Genomic DNA, 16525 nt, shown 5'->3' with positions numbered 1-16525 from the left:
GCGTCCAGGATTTCCAGGTTTATGGACCTTGGGTAGCAGAATACCTCTGGTCGAGGTTCTAGGGGTGTGTCTGCAGATTTGTTCTTGTGCTTTTTCAGGGAGTTTCTTGAGTAGATGGTGTAGTTTCTTTTGGTAACCCTCAGTGGGATCAGAGGGTAATGGCCTATAGAAAGTGGTGTTAGAGAGCTGCCTAGCAGCCTATCATTCATATTCCAACCTGTTCACGATGAGGGCAGCACTTCCTTTGTCAGCCTTTTTGATTATGTCGTCAGAGTTGTTCCTGAGGCTGTGGATGGCATTGTGTTCTGCACGGCTGAGGTTATGGGGTAAGTGATGCTGCTTTTCCACAATTTCAGCCCATGCACGTTGGCGGAAGCAGTCTATGTAGAAATCCACTCTGTTTTAACCTTCAGGAGAGGTCCACGCAGAATCCTCCTTTTTGTAGTGTTGGTAGGAAGGTTTCTGTGGGTTAGTATGCTGTTCAGAGGTGTGTTGGAAATATTCCATGAGTCGGAGACATCGAAAGTAGGATTCTAGGTCACCACAGAAATGTATCATGTTCGTGGGGGTGGAGGGGCAGAAGGAGAGGCCCTGAGGTAGGACAGATTCTTCTGCTGGGCTAAGAGTAGAGCTGGATAGATTTGCTATTTCCCCATGCTAATTTTCCCCCTACTGTTACTCAGACCTTCTTGTCAACTGTTTGAAATTGGCCATCCTGATTATCACCACAAAAGTTGTCTTCTCCTGCCCGTAATAGCCCACCTTAAATGATTATTCTCTTTCGTGTTGGTATGGCAACCCCCATTTTTTCATTTGTGTGTGTGTAAAAAAAAAAAAAAAAAAAAAAAAAAATTCCTACTGTATTTTCCAGTGCATGCATCTGATGAAGTGGGCTTTAGCCCATGAAAGCTTATGCTCAAATAAATTTGTTAGTCTCTTAGGTGCCACAAGTACTCCTCGTTCTTTTTGCTGATACAGACTAACATGGCTACCACTCTGAAGCCTGACACCATGCAAGGCATTGTAAATAGTGTTACTGTAGAGGGTACCCTCTCCCCTTATTGTTAAGGGTCTCCCATTACCCCTGGAGCTGGGCTTCAAGTCTTTTGCTGCCTGTGGCAAGCCGATGCCTGTGAGCAACGCACATTCCAGTTGTCTGAAGAGTCTGGGAGAATCTCGTATGAAAGATCACTGTCAAATTTGTTGAGACTTTAAGCCTTGCACAAAGGACAGAGTGATCAGACTTAAGGTTATCCTATCTTTAGACTGGCTTCAGAACCAAGCTACTCAGATTCAGCACCAAGCACTTCGGCCTTGGTGCAAAGCACTTCTCCGGCACTGTGTACCTCCCAGCACTACTCTCCATCTCTGATGCTGAAGAAGAAACACTAAAAGTAGCACACCAACAGAGGGCACTTGTCAGTGCCAAAGAATGGCAAGCAAGGGGAAGGCAGTGAAGTGCAACCTGCCTCAGGCCACTTTTCCACCTCTGGTCCCATGGCGGCACCGTTGAGATGGTTGAGTCTGGTGCTGGATCCCTCACCGACACTGGGAAGTCGTTGTGGTGCTGGCAGAATTGCAGTGCCTCCAACTCGGGAGTCCTTTGCAGCGGCTAGAGATTTGCTGTCACTCCTGGTCCTGCCTACCCTGTTTAATCAGCTGCCGGCTCTGTCAACCTTGAGCAGGAGAGAGCACGGTGCTCTGAGCACCTTTCTGTCACCTGGCCCTCTGGTACCTTCTAGAGGGAAGCAGTCTCTCTTCTCCTCTTCTGTTCACCGGACCCTCGGCACCAACTGGAGGCAGCAAGAGGTACTGCTCTCCCATGGTCACCTAGAGAGGACTCTCTTTGTCTGAGTCCAACGTGGAGGTCTACATTCAGCCTAAGAGCCATCAGTACTCATCCTACATGCCATCGTACCTCTAGTGCAGTGCTGGTGCCTGGCCAGGAGGACAATGGTCTGTGCAATGGCCATGCTGGAATCCTTGCGGTTTTCCCCCGGTACCAGGTCCCCCTTCCCACTGATCCTTTCAGTTGCTTCTGAGAAGTGGTCCCCACTCCTCCACATTCAGCACCGGACACTGACTCCAGTACCGACCCTAGTACCGATCTACAGGATGTGCCCCCTGTGGAGGTTACTGAAGCTGAAAAAGAGAAAGAAGCCCCCTTTTCCAGTACAGGCCTCTTCCTTCTCCTCCTCCTCCTCCCCGGATGAGGCCGTCTCGGGCCCAAGCAGTTAACTACCACAAGAAGACTTTCGGGCTCATCAACAGCACCTAAAGCGGATAGTGGTTAACTTGGGGCTAGAGATTGAAAAGCTCAAGGGATCATCCCGCAGCCCCATTGACATTCTGGTTGCAGCAGCTCCATCTAAGGTGGTCTTATCCATTAATGAGGTAGTAATGGATCAGGTTAAAGTCCTGTGCCAGACACCATCTTCTCTTCAAAATAAGGGGCGGAGGAGAAATATGTGCCAGCCAGTGGGTACGAGTATCTGTACTCTCATCCCACTCGTATCGCTGGCTAATGAAAGGGACAGACAGGGCCAGTCGAGTGCTACTCCCAAACAGAAGAATGCAAAGAAACGTGATCTATTTGGGAGGAAAGTTTATTCAACAGGTGGTCAACAACTAAATATCTCAAACCAACAAGCCTTACTGGGGAGTAAGACTACAATTTGTGGGACTTCTTGGCCAAATTTAAGAACTCTGTGCCCTAGGAATCAAGGCAGGAATTCTCAGCCCTCTTAGAAGAGGGAGGGAATGTTGCCAGAGCGCCTCTCCAGGCGGCACTGGACGCAGCAGGTGCATGGTGAGGACAATTGCCTCTGCTGTCACCATGAGCCTATGCTCTTGGCTGCAGCCCTTGGGACTCCCTCACGAGGTCCAGCAGTCAATCTGGGCCTTTCAAAGGCTCCTCATTATTTTCAGAGGAGATGAACATGAGGCTGCATGGCCTGAAGGTTTCAAGGGCTAGCCTCATGTCCCTGGATCTCTCTGCTCTGTCTACTTTGAGGAAGCATATCAATCCCCATCAGCCACCACGCTTCCCAGCTCAGTGTCTGAGAAGGAACCCTGTAAAAGAAAGGGGAGAGGTTATAAGCACTGTCAACTACTTCCATCCACCTCAGCCTCCCAGCTGGGCTTGCGTAGGCACTTTGGTTGGCCTAAGCAGGTCTTTTTGAAGGTGTGCCCAAGGCACTATACCAGTCCCCCCCCTCAGATCCTGTCTCTCCTTTATTTTTGGACTGACTGTCCCACTTCAGTCCGGCATGTTCCCACATAACATCAGACCTCTGAGTGCTAAAAACAGTGGTGGTCGGTGATACCCTTCAGTTTCCATCCACCTCTACCTCCCGCCCCCAATCCCTATCCCTCTTCAGGGATCCTTCTCACAAGCCTCTCCTCACCCAGGAGGGTGCAGACCCTCCTACGGATGGGGGCTCTGGAGGAGGTACTGCAAAACTTGAGAGGGAAGGAGATTTACTCCTAATATTTTCAAATCCCAAAGGCCCAGAGAGGCCTTTGATTCATCCTGGGCCTGTCGCCTCAACTAATATCTCAAGAAACTGAGATTCTGCATGGTCTCCTTGGCCTCCACCATTTCCTCCCTAGATCCAGAGGACTGGTACACCGCGATTGATTTGAAGGACACTTACTTTCACATTTTTATCTTTTGTGACCACAGAAGATTTCTCAGGTTTATTGTGAACCAAACTCATTTCCAATTCACTATTCTTCCCTTCAGCCTGTCCGCAGCCCCCTGGATCTTCATGAAGTGCCTGGTGGTAGCTGCCTTCCTCAGATGGCGAGGTGTTCTGGTCTACCTGTACCTCGACAAGTGGCTGATCAAGAGTTATTCAGAGGCTCATGTAAAGACCAGCATTAGCGTGGTTCAAGCCACTTTCCGAGTGCTGGGCCTCTTGATAAATGAGAAGAAGTTGACTTATTCCAGTTCAGAGAACAGAGTTTATCGGGCCAGTGCTTGACTTGACCCAAGCCAAAGTCTTCCTTCCAGAGATCTGATTCCAGATTATGTCAGATCTGATATTCAAAGTCATGGTTCACCCAATTACGACAGCCCGGATTTGCCTCAAACTACTAAGTCACATGGCCATCTGCAATTATGTGGTCTGGCATGCAAGGCTACACCTCAGGTCCCTGCAGACGTGGCGAGCTTCATTTCCTCCCTGAACAGACACCATTTGGACTCGGTGCTTGCTGTTCCAACACTGGACCTCTCTTCCCTCGACTGGTGGTGGAAGGACCCGCTGTCGGTAATAATGTGAGTCCTGTATCTCGCCCCGACTCGGCAGTGTCCCTAGTCTCGGACATGTCAGACCTAAGTTGGGTAGCCCGCCTCAACAGACACAGGGCTTGTGGTCCCAGGAAGAACTCTTCCTGCACATAAACATCAGGGAACTTGGGACAATTTGCTTAGCCTGCCAACTGTTGCTTCCCAAGGTCTCAGACAAGGTGGTGTGAGTTCTGACTGACAACACCGCAGCCATATTCTACCTCAACTAGCAGGGAGGAGCTTGATCCTCCATTCTGTGTCAGGAGGCTGTACATCCGTGGGACATGTGTGAAAGACTCGATCCACCTCAAGGCTTCACGTCTTCTGGGAGCCCAAAACGCACTGGCCGATCACCTCAGTGGATCCTTTTCCTCTGACCACAAGTCACCCAGAGGTCACCAGGTTCAAGCCTTAAAGGTGGGGTCTCCCCAAATGGACCTGTTTGTGACCAAGCAGAACAGAAAATGCCATTATTTTTTCTTAATTGCCCGGGCACAGTCCAGGCTCTCTCTCTGATGTCTTCCTGGTTCCATGGACAGAAAATTCCTATTCTGTGCATTCCCACTGGTCCTCTGGTTCACAAGGTCTTCCTGGAAATCAAACTGGACAAGGCAAGAGTTATTCTTAGTCTTGGCATGGCCACACAAATACTGGTTCAGCACGCTATTATATCCATCAGTAGCAGCCCCACTTCCTCTCTTCCTGGACCTGTATGGATGTTACATGGCTGAACCCAGAGGAGCAGGCCTGTTCAGAACAAGTTTGACAGGTTTTGCTGGGTAGTAGGAAGCCATCCACTAGGGCTACCTGCCTCACCAATTGGAAGTGTTTCTTGATATGGTCATCCCAACAAGACCTCATTCCAACTCAGTCTTCCCTTCAGTCTATCTTAGACTACTTGCTCCATCTTAAACAACAAGGTCTGGGTCGTGTCTATCAAGGTGCATTTAGCAGCAATTTTGGCCTTCCACTGACCAGTGAACACAGGTCAGTGTTCTCTCATGAAATGATGGTTCATTTTGTTACAGGGCTGGAGAGACTTTATCTTTAGATCCGCAAGCTGATCTCTTCTCTTCTCTTCCCCCACCTCCCCCTCCCCCCGGTGGGACTTAAACATGGTTCTTTCAAGGCTCACAGGTCCTCCCTTTAAATCGCTAGTGTCATGCCCTCTACTGCTTCTCTCTTGGAAGGTCACCTTGCTTGTATTGATCATCCAGAAGAATCTCTGAAGTCAAGGGCCTTTCATCAGAACCACCATACACGGTGTTGTTCAGGGACAATGTTAACTGCACCCCACCACGCCTTTCTGCCAAAGGTGGTTTCACAGTTCCATAGCAACCAGGCCATTTTTCTACCAGTCTTCTTCCTGAAGCCTCACAAGAACTCAAAGTGGCGACTTCACTCATTGGATATTAGGCTTGCCCTTGCCTTCTTTATTGAGAGGACTAAACCCTTTTGCAGATCCACACAACTCTTTGTAGCAGTAGCAGAAAGGATGAAAGGCCTTTCAGTGTCAGCCCAGAGGATCTCATCCTGGATGACCTCCAGTATTCGGGCATGCTGTGAGCATGAGAATGTTCACCATCATGACTGCTCACTCCACAAGAGTTCAGGTCTCTTCAGCAGTGTTCATCGCAGAGGTTCCAATCCACAACTTGGTCATTGGTGCCTACTATTGCATCCCACTACACCATTACCCAATAGGCTTGAGACACTGCCAGGTTCAGGAGAGTAGTGTTGCAGTCTGCATGTCCATGAGCTCCAAGCCCACCTCGTGGGGTATTGCTTGTGAGTCACCTAATGTGGAATGGACAAGAGCAAGCACTTGATGAAGAAAAATGGTTACTGACTTTTCTGTAACTGTTCTTTGAGATGTTGGTCATGTCCATTCCATGACCCACCTTCCTACCCCTCTGTCAGAGTTGGCCAGCAAAAAGAGACTCAAAGGGTGCGTGGCCGGCAGTGCCCCATATACTAGCTCATAAGCACATGGCACCAGAGTGCAATAAAGCCAGCCCGATGGATACCACCTGGGGAAACCTCTCTGGCAATGGTTCACCCGGCGCGCACACACACCTGATGTGAAATGGACACAAGGAACACATCTCGAAGTACAATAATTATGGAAAGGTTCGTAACTGTTTTTTAAACTCCTGTGTAGCTCGTTGGGGTGAACCCACCGTGGGTTTACTTCAACTAACTTCATTGAGGTAAAACCTACGGTTCTTGTCTTCAATGAGAGAGCTATTTTGAGGTAAAATTGTGCTTCCTCCCCTCTCCCCAGTGGAGACAGTCTGTCTGAAACTGCTAGGCAAACATGTTAACAGTGCTATTAAATGATCCAGTGTAGTAGTTGTTGTAGTAACCTGCCTCTATACCAAGGGAAGATAACACAAAGAATGAACTACACAATAGCAAAATTCTCTGGTCAGAAAGCTAAGAGGACTCTTGAAAACCCAGAGGTGCACATTTTGATTTCATGACAATGACCAAATGGATTCTTTTGTTCTATGTTATAGACTGGCTTTTAAAATATTCTTCATATGTATGACAGAATTAAACTGGATGTGCGATGACAGGGCCCTGCCTTTTCCCATGCTTACTGTGCTGCCTTACTGAAATTCCTTGGGAGGATTCTGTCCTGTTGCCAATGCTTGTAGAGTTCTCCGACGGGGGGAGCAGCAGAGTCAGTGTAATGTTTGTCAGTTTCACTATTACATGAGTGCAAGTAGGGGTATTGTTTGAAAGTAATGTGAGATTCCCCTCTCTTCCTAAGGGGCTGTGTACACTGTGTCCACAGAGCTGCCAACCAGAAAACTACATAACATTAACATCAATTTGTATATCTAATTACTGAGATTAATTGTTCTCAAATATTTAGTTTCTTAACTGGGTTGCATTTAATGGTGTGTTTTATGTTCAGCCATATCCAGAAGATCCAGCAGTGTACAAACCACTCTCCCAGGAAGAGCTGCAAAGGATAAAAAATGAAAAGAAACAGAAGCAAAACGAGAGAAAGCAGAAAATATCAGAGAATCGCAAACACCTGGCCAGTGTACGGGTTGTACAGAAGAACCTTGTCTTTGTGGTAGGGCTGTCACAGCGCCTAGCAGATCCAGAGGTAAACAGTTCACATGTGCCACTTCTCCCTGCTGCCTAAATACTACCATAATCAGAATATCTAAAGACCACACCTAAAGTGTGGTATCCTTGTGCTTCACTTGGATGGCAAACTGCATGTCGGTTTTTACTGATGCCAGATAAAACAACTCTCTAGAAATGGCTGCTCTGATGCTTAGGGTCCCTTCACTTTAAGGGCGTGGATGAAATTCCTCCCTCCTTCAAACCTCACCAGCTGTTCATTGTTTTTGTTTCTGTTAATACTAGGTGTACTAACCTTTTTTTGGAGAAACACAATGTTTGGTTTCTTCAACATAAAATGAGCTGAAGGATTCGGATATATGAGCTTTACCTGTGTTAGACCCACAGCTACAGCGCCACTGTCCATTGCAAGTGTCTTTCCCCTACTTCTAGAGTGGCGTCGGTGCCCCTCTTAGTCTCATTTGGCCCACCTACCTGCTGTACCTGGCGTGCAACTGGAGGTGAGGAGTAGATACTTAACTATTTCAATGCAAAGGTATTAGCTGATAGGGCCAGGGAATCCCCCTGCTGTTCCACTGATAGATCAGACTTGTAGAAATTCTGCTGTATTATGTCCCAGTATTGCCTCCATTCAGTTGCATTTTCTTATGGCAGCCTTATCTGGGAGGAAAAAAATCCAGAACGTAGGAAGGGAGATCTAAGCATCTGGGTCAGGTGGGCGACAAAAGAACTGAGTTGCCTAAATTGCAGGGCCGTTATCTCTTATCACTCCACTCCTCATCAAAGATGAGTACAAAATTTTCTGGTTAGTGAAGTGTACCCACCACTTTCTGTAACAGTTTTGCTTTAATTTTAAAAAAGTTTCTAACCTTCATAGTTGCAGAGAACCTTCTAAAAGTGACAAATGTAGTTCTGTCTTCCTGAAACTGCAGGTGCTTTCTGAATACAGATATGAATTACCAAGGCCCAAATCCTGTCCCTAGTATGCAGTGAAACTGCTGGACTGTGCACTGCAGAATTTCTCTCTGGTTTGGGTTGGAGGAAAAGTACTCCCTTCGACTTCTCTCATGCTGTTCCTTAGATGCAGAGCCACTCCATAGTTGCATATCCAGCCTCAGAACTGGATATGCAACTCACTACTTCATCTCCCTCTACGCTGCCGGGGGGAGGGTAATGGCCAGTGGATTGATATTGCGATTCTCTCTGCAAACTCCATCATTGCACAGGTAGCTACTACACAGCTGGGCTCTTTAATGCACAGGAAGTGTGCCTCCCTTGATGAGCTCCCTTTATCATGTTCCTCTGCAGAGTGGAGCTACACAGATTCTGCTAGAAGACAACCCCTTGCTGCAGGGGAGGGGGAAGCTCTTAAAAAAACTGCTCCAGAGGTGATTCTTGCAATTGCAGGCTGGGAAGCCTAACTTCTTAGAACCATAGGGTTAGAAGAGGCCCCAAGGTTCAACTAGTCTAACCCCCTTACAAGATGCAGGATTTGTTGAGTCTAAACCATCCAAGACAAATGGTTATTCAGCCTCTTTGAAAACCTCCAGGGAAGGAGATTCTATGACTTCTGCAGGCAGTTGGTTCATTGTCCTACTCTTCTTACAGTTAAGAAGCTTTTCCTGAGATTTATTTTAAATCCGCTATGCTGTAATTTGAAACCATTGCCTCTTGTCCTGCCCTCTGTGGCAACAGAGAGCAAATTTTCTCCATCTTTTTTATGGCAGCCTTTTAAGTATTTGAGGACAGCTATCATGTCCCTTAATCTCCTCTTTTCCAAACTAAACATACCCGGTTCCTTCAGCCTTTGCTCATATGGCTTGCATTCCATCCCTTTGATGATCTTTTGTCGCTCGCCTCTGGAACCCCACTTGAGACCTCCTTCCCATCTGACATTATACCATTAGTAGTTACTTTATGTGGCTGTTTAACCAGTTATGTATCCACTTCACGGTAGTTCTACCAAGCCTGCATTTCTCCAGCTTTTTTAGGAAAATGTCACGTGGGACAGTGTCAAAACCCTCGATAAAATCTAGGTATATTTATGTCCACCACATTTCCCCTATCCATCAAATCAGTAACCTTGTCAAAGAAGAAAATCAAGCTGGTTTGGCATGATTTATTCTTCGTAAATTCATGTTGGCTGCTAATGATTACGCCTTCATCCTCTAGGTATTTGCAAATTGACTATTTCATACATTGTTCTAGTACAGAAGTCTCAAACTCAAATGCCCACGAGGGCCACATGAGGACTAGTACATTGGCCCAAGGACTGCATCACTGACACGCCCTCCCCTGCTGCCCTCGGCCCTGCCCCCACTCCATCCCTTCCATGAGGCCCTGCCCCTTCCCTGCCTCTTCCCGCCCCTTCCCTGCCCCCATTCCAACCCCTTGCCCAAAGTCCCCACCCCAACTCCACCCTCTCCCTGCCTAGGGGATGCAGGAGAGGTGCGGGGTGTGGCGGGGGCTCAGGGCAGGGGGTTGGGGTTTGGGGTGCGGCAGGGGGCTCAGGGCAGGGAGTGCAGGTGGTGTGCAGGGTGCAGCGGGGGCTCAGGGTAGGGAGTTGGGGTGAGGGGTGCAGGGCGGGGCAGGGGGCTTTGGGGTGCAGGAGGGGTGTGGGGTGCAGCAGGGGGCGGGCAGGGAGTTGGGGTGCGGGCTCCAGCCTGGCTGCTCTGCTCCGCTCCAGGAAGCAGCTGGAACCATGTTCCTGGGGCGGGGGGACATGGCTCGTTGTGCTGCTCTTGCTGCTCCTCCAAGTACCTCCCCCAAAGCTCCCATTGGCTGCGGTTCCCTGTTCCCAGCCAATGGGAGCTGCGGGGGTGGCGCCTGGAAGCGAGAGCAATGCATGGAGCTGTCTGCCGTGCGACCCCCTCCCCTCCTACCCCCGCCCCCAGGGGCATGGTTCCGGCCGCTTCAGGGAATGGCATGGGGTAGGCAGAGGGGCGGGAGCTTGGCCGGCCGCACGAAAGAACCCCACGGGCCGCGTTTTTGAGACCCCTGCTCTAGTAGCTTCCCAGATATTGAGGTCAGGCTGATCGGTCTATAGTTACCTGGCTCCTCCTTTTTCCCTCTTTTAAAGATGGGCATTACATTAGCCCTGCTCCAGTCTTCTGGGTTCTCTTTCAGTGCCAGGCAAGTAGGTTGAAACTTTAGTAAAGAACAGAATTATCAGACACACAGATGAACATATGTTGGAGAAGAATCAACATGGAGTTTGTGTTGGGAAATTGTGCTTCATCAATCTGTTAGAATTCTTTGAAGGCATCAACAAGCATGGGGACAAAGGTGAGCCAGTGGATATAGTGGTCTTGGACTAGCAAAAAGCCTTTGACAGGGTCTCACACCAATGGCTTTTAAGCAAGTAAGCAGTTAGAGGATAAGAGAGAAGATCCTCTCGTGGTTCAGTAACTGATTAAAAGATAGGAAACAAAGAGTGGGAATAGTCTGTCACTTTTTTGGACAGAGGTAAATAGTGTGGTCCCCCAAGCACCTGTACTGGAACCTATGCTGTGCAACATATTCATAAATGATCTGGAAGAGGGTGTGAACAATAGGTTGGCAGAATTTGCAGGCAATACACAATTCAAGATAGCTAAGTCCAAAACTGATTGTGAACAGTTAAAAAGGAATTTCACAAAATTTTATCTGTGTCTCCGTAGATGAGTTTTCAAGTCACTTTTTAAAATTAGGACTGATGTGATTGTTTTCTTACTCCAGAAATTACAAAATAAATGTATCTTTAAAACATGGGGAAATATTAGATCAACCTGATCACCCATGGGCCAGCTTTGTGCTCCAGTCAAGTTCTGGGGTAGCTATTACATAACTGTGTTGTGTGCACTGGGGGGCAACCCTCTGTCGTAGGCATCAGCTGCTTATTGCAGGATTTGGATGTCTTGGGTTCGAAAAGGAGCTACAAGATTCAAGTGTAAGATATGATGAATACCTGTCATCATGGCTCTTTGGGGCAGTGTTAATGTTACCAACATTAAGAAAAAGTAATGTAAATCTTTTTTAATTGAAGGTTCTCAGAACAAACTTATCTATATGAACTTGTCCTCTCTCATTTTCACTAGTTAAAGGTCTTAATTGCAAAACTAAGTTATTCATTAAAAAAAATTAATCCTTTAGCAATATCATTGAGTTGCTATTAATTTCCCAATATGTCTGTTTAATTTACTCATTCCTCCTGCAGGTTTTGAAGCGGCCAGAATATTTTGGGAAGTTTGGTAAAATACATAAAGTTGTCATCAACAACAGCACATCATATGCAGGCTCCCAGGTAAGCCATGGTAGGAGATTCTTGGGCTTTTGTTGCTCTGGTATTGTGGTGGCACTGTTCATGACAGGAGTTACGGGTTCAAGAAGAATCTGGGCTACGTTTTCCTGATTGAGTGGTGGCTAATTATCATGGCAAATTATCATGGCAGGTTGTGGGGCTGGGGTTTGGAGAATCAATACTACAGTAACAGAGTACATAGAGTAATATTGATTGTATCCTTAAATGACTTTGCACTTGCAGTCCTTGGAAAGTGTCTGCAAAATAATGGAGGTCGTGGTAGGAAAGCAAAGGATAGAATCTTCAGAAAATAATAGTGTGGAATCTATTCTACTCTGGAATAATAGTGTGGTATCTATTCTTACATTTCCAGCTACCAAGTACTTTAATAAACCATATTTTAATAAGCTTTTCATTTTCACAAACTTTTAAGAGCTTTAAGCTTCCTTTTTTCAGACCTTTACATTTACTACCTTTCAAGTAAATGAATTGTTTGATTTCAAACAAATGTAATTTTAAACCTTGTTAAATGAATTTTAGCCAGATAGTAAAGGAAAATTAAAAAAAAAAAAACTAACCAGAAAGAATTCCACATTGTTCAATTCTTTCTCTAGGGTCCGAGTGCAAGTGCATACGTAACCTACATCCGATCAGAAGATGCTCTCAGAGCCATACAGTGTGTCAATAATGTGGTGGTAGATGGCAGAACACTTAAGGTAGTATTTTGCATTCTGTGATTGGCACATGCAAGGACTTTAACATCTAGTGCAGATACTAAAAATCTGTTTCAGATTTGTTGCTATATTTTACTCAATAAAAACATCCAGTTAGACACAGTATTTATATAAATCAGCAGAGCTGGTCATAGAATCCACGTGTCTTGAGTTTGAGCTCTTGTGCCTAGTGTTTTGTGGGAGGGCTCAGAAATGAATAGGGGATTAACTCAGAAAATACCGGCTTGTAATTGAGATTTTTTTGGCCCTACCTTTACAAATATGAAAGTAAATCTCTACCCAACTTTGGTCTTGCTTTTTATTTTGATGTGATGAAAATTGATTTTGAAGTACGTTCTGATTATCTAGACCCTGGATATGAGTCTCTTATGTTACTGATATCCTATTTAGGCCTTATCAAAAAACTTGTTTCAATGAACTCCAATTTTTATGAAGGTATATTGTCTTCTGAGACCTCTGTTAAATTCAGAGGGCTTTTTTGTGCTTGAAATGTGGCTTCTAGGTTTCTGTGCTTAGCTCAGCTACTCAGTCTCACTTTTCTTTCTCCTTCAGGCATCTTTAGGTACAACAAAATATTGCAGTTATTTCCTAAAGAACATGCAGTGTCCAAAACCTGACTGTATGTATCTACATGAGCTGGGGGACGAAGCAGCCAGTTTCACAAAAGAGGAGATGCAGGTAGATGCGCACAGAAAGGAGGATCCTAAATTGTAGTGTAAATGTCTGTTTTTTTCCTGTGTGTGACTTATATTAAAGTGTAGTGTAGCCAGCCTTTAAATATTATCATAGCAAAACTTCTTTTTTTTTTTTTAACCCCAGAAGATACTTAGCCAATAGGGCACTGGTGGTTTTCCAATAAGAGTGCTGTTTTTACAGGCTCAAAAGGAGTCAATCTTCCAAGTATTGGATAGTTAAAGGTTTGTAAGACAATTGTGGGATAGTTTATATTTCCTACTGTATCTCATGAAATGGGTGCTAAGCATTTGGAAGAGTATTAAGATGTTTTGAGGGTAATTTATTAGCACGTAATACATCTATAAGTTTGCATTAACCAAATTTTAGGTTCATGATTGTCATGAGCGTCTCAAAAAAGTGGATTTTGTTTAGGGATTGGAAGGAAACCATACAGGTTTCTGTTCCTCCCATAATCCAGTAGTTTGGCTTGCATGACTGAAGGTGTGGGCTTCGAAGAATTGCCTTTTGAGTATAGATCAGAAGAATGTGGTGGTGTCATAAAAACGGAGTATAATTTTTTTTAACTTTGCATGATTTTGGAGACTTTTCTCTGAAGCCTTGTGCTACTGAAGGGGGTGTATAAGGTCTCTAACTCTGATTGGATTACCTATGATACTTAGTGGAAGTGGGATGCATAATCAGTGCTGTTTGAGTGAGCCGTAGTAAGGTAACTAAAGTAAGGATTGTTTTTCCCCCGGTACTACTTAGTTTTTTATGAAATGATTTAAAATGAGAAACAATACTTCTGCTGTTTTAAAAATGTAAGGCTAAAAAGATTACTGTTTGATTGAGTTGTAATATAGTACAGTATTTCTGGGATGACTTGACATTGTCATGAATAGTTCAATTATATTTATCTGAATTTTTTTTTAACTCTGATGGGTATAACTGAGGGCTGTTTACATGGGTTGGCAATGTGCACCATGGGGGTGCGATTTCTAAAGTGCACTCATGCTTTGCACATTAATTGATCTGCGTAGACCCTGCTGGTGCACACTAGATTTCCTCGTGCACTTCAGCAAAGTACTGTTTGACACAGTACTATGTTAAAGTTTACTAGGGAATATTTAGGGTCTACATGGACCGGTTAGTGTACAACATGTTTGAGTGCTTTCGGAATCACACTCCATAATACTGGATTCTGTAGACATACGATTTCGTGACACTACATACAAAATGTGTGTTAAAGGTGTAATGAACACTTGATACTTGCATAATGATGTAGTTCCAATTTTACGGGAGTAACATTTTGCTTCTGTTTCTAAAGTGCCTATCATAGTGTTGAGGGTCACTGGGCACAAGTGACTGGGCATTTTAAATTCAATTTGTTTGCATTTTGCAACTTTAGATTTAATTTAAAATTCTTGAAAATATTGAAATTAAACTTGCATGTAATATTACCTTGTAACCATTCTAACCCAAGCCTCATACCAAAAACTTCCTTCAAATTTGGACAGCTTTGGTTGTCGGAAGAGAGAAGGCAAAATGTTTTAATATTTAGTCTAACCCTATTTCAGTTGTCATGCTTAAGTGCCTTCTCTCAAAAAATAAATAAAACATAGAAGAAGCTACTCTGCATTAGATTGAATAAACTTTAAATAAATGGTTCTAATATGTTCTAGGAATGCCAAAAGGATAGACCTGAATTGAATGAATCTCATCCCCTTCTTCACTCAGAAGTAGAGTCTGTGCAGTATGAATCATTCAGGCATAGAAATCTCCCCAGTTCCTGAAAGCACCATGCATGTCTCCCTGTAATACTTTGCTGTACAGAAATCCACTTCTGTATTGAACAAACTCCAGTCACACTAACCAGAATGCTTTTGCTTACCCTATTGACAGCTGTGTGATACTTTTGAAATAGTCTTTGGAATGCAGAACTGTTCGCAACAGCAAAGAAACTCTTTGAAATGAAGCGACTATCTTTCTTCCCTCTGGACAGCTTAATATACGTTAGGGAGATGTAAAATGCAGACTACACACTTCTCTTGGAAACTTACTTGAAACGTACTTGGACTGTACTACAACAAACACTTTTGCTTGAACTGGAGAATAAGTCCTAGGAAGGCTTCAGTAAATTGGTTTTCTGTTTTAAAAGGTACCAAAAGAGAAAATAAATTTCATGTTAAGCCACAAGCAATTTGGCAAATTCAGCTGGTTGAGTGTATCTGAGAGCATGAGCCTCTGACTCCTTGGAATAACCTTTTGACTGCAAAATTGGAAGCCCAAACTTTCCATTAGAGTGTCAAGCAAAGCCTTATAGCTTTGTGTGCCCCAAGATCTTTCAGATCGGGGAGGGAATATGAACTTCAGCTTAGGTTTCATTGAAAATTTTAACCCTTTCCCCAGGCAGGAAAACACCAAGAATATGAACAGAAGCTACTGCAAGAATTATACAAACTAAACCCCAACTTCCTCCAGCTGTCTACGGGTACAGTTGACAAGAACAAGAACAAAGTGACAGCACTGCAGAGGTATGATGTGTAAGTACTGACTCCAGACTGACTGACAACACTTCCCTTTTAAAGTTATTTTCATTAAAATTGCTGATCCTCTCTCCCATCTCACCCAATGCTTGCTGTTTAATATGGAAGGTGTGAAATGTTCCATCTCAAATTTTCGCTTACATACAAATGCAGTATTATGCAGTACTTCATTCTAGTTGTAACAACATGTGCTAAATCATCTTTGATAAATGAAAGGATTCCCCCTTCTTGTACCACATGGTTTTGTGCACATTAACTCGAAACAAGCTGTCGTCGTTTTGAAGCAGATATCAGAAGGGTTTTATTTAATATTTTCACAATTTTTGCAATAACATTAATGCAATTCAGTGAATACTATTAAGCAGCAAATTCTTGGTAATTATAGCTAATGTGGTGTTTGCTTTGTGATAAGAGGGCAGGCAGTCTCTGTTGTCACGGTGGCTGAAGTGTCTAAATATTTGATATTATTTAATATTTACATCAGTGTTAAGATTTGAACACAGACTAAGGCCTGGTCTACACTAGGAAATTAGGTCCATATAATTGGGTAATTCAGGGGTGTGAAAAATTCACATCTCTGAGCTATGCAGTTAAAGGGACCTAGCTTCTGGTGTAGACAGTGATAGTTTGATGGGAGAATTCTCCTGTTGACCTAGTTACCGCCTCCTGGGGAGGTGGAGAACCCATGCTTACTAGAGAACCCCTCCCTTCAGCACAGGTAGCGTCTTCACTGAAGCGCTACAGCGGCACAGCTCAAGTGGTGCAGGTACGCTGCTGCAGTGTTTTAAGTGTACACAAGCCCTAAAAATCTGGGCAATTCAAAGTAAAACAGTTGAACTTTCGTCTTTGCTTTTACCTTTGGCTGAGAAACGGGCACATGGTGTGAACTATCCTT

General features: G+C 44.7%; 1 protein-coding gene across 14 annotated transcripts in view; it reads left to right on the top strand.

Moving 5' to 3' along the window:
• Positions 1-16525, top strand: part of CNOT4 (CCR4-NOT transcription complex subunit 4) — a 122859-nt gene that overhangs the window by 69264 nt on the left and 37070 nt on the right. For 8 of the 14 annotated variants that reach the window (XM_073327375.1, XM_073327379.2, XM_073327366.1 and 5 more), the window contains 5 exons: positions 7218-7415; positions 11592-11678; positions 12290-12391; positions 12962-13087; positions 15494-15627. In XM_073327375.1, coding sequence (XP_073183476.1) covers positions 7218-7415; positions 11592-11678; positions 12290-12391; positions 12962-13087; positions 15494-15627 — 647 coding nt within the window. The remainder of the gene's footprint in view (positions 1-7217; positions 7416-11591; positions 11679-12289; positions 12392-12961; positions 13088-15493; positions 15628-16525) is intronic. The other 6 variants (XM_073327376.1, XM_073327370.1, XM_073327383.1 and 3 more) reach the window with 3 other exon arrangements.

Source organism: Lepidochelys kempii, chromosome 1 (genome assembly GCF_965140285.1).
Source record: "Lepidochelys kempii isolate rLepKem1 chromosome 1, rLepKem1.hap1, whole genome shotgun sequence".
Classification (NCBI taxonomy): Eukaryota; Metazoa; Chordata; order Testudines; family Cheloniidae; genus Lepidochelys; species Lepidochelys kempii.
This window is presented reverse-complemented; position numbering and strand designations above follow the sequence as displayed.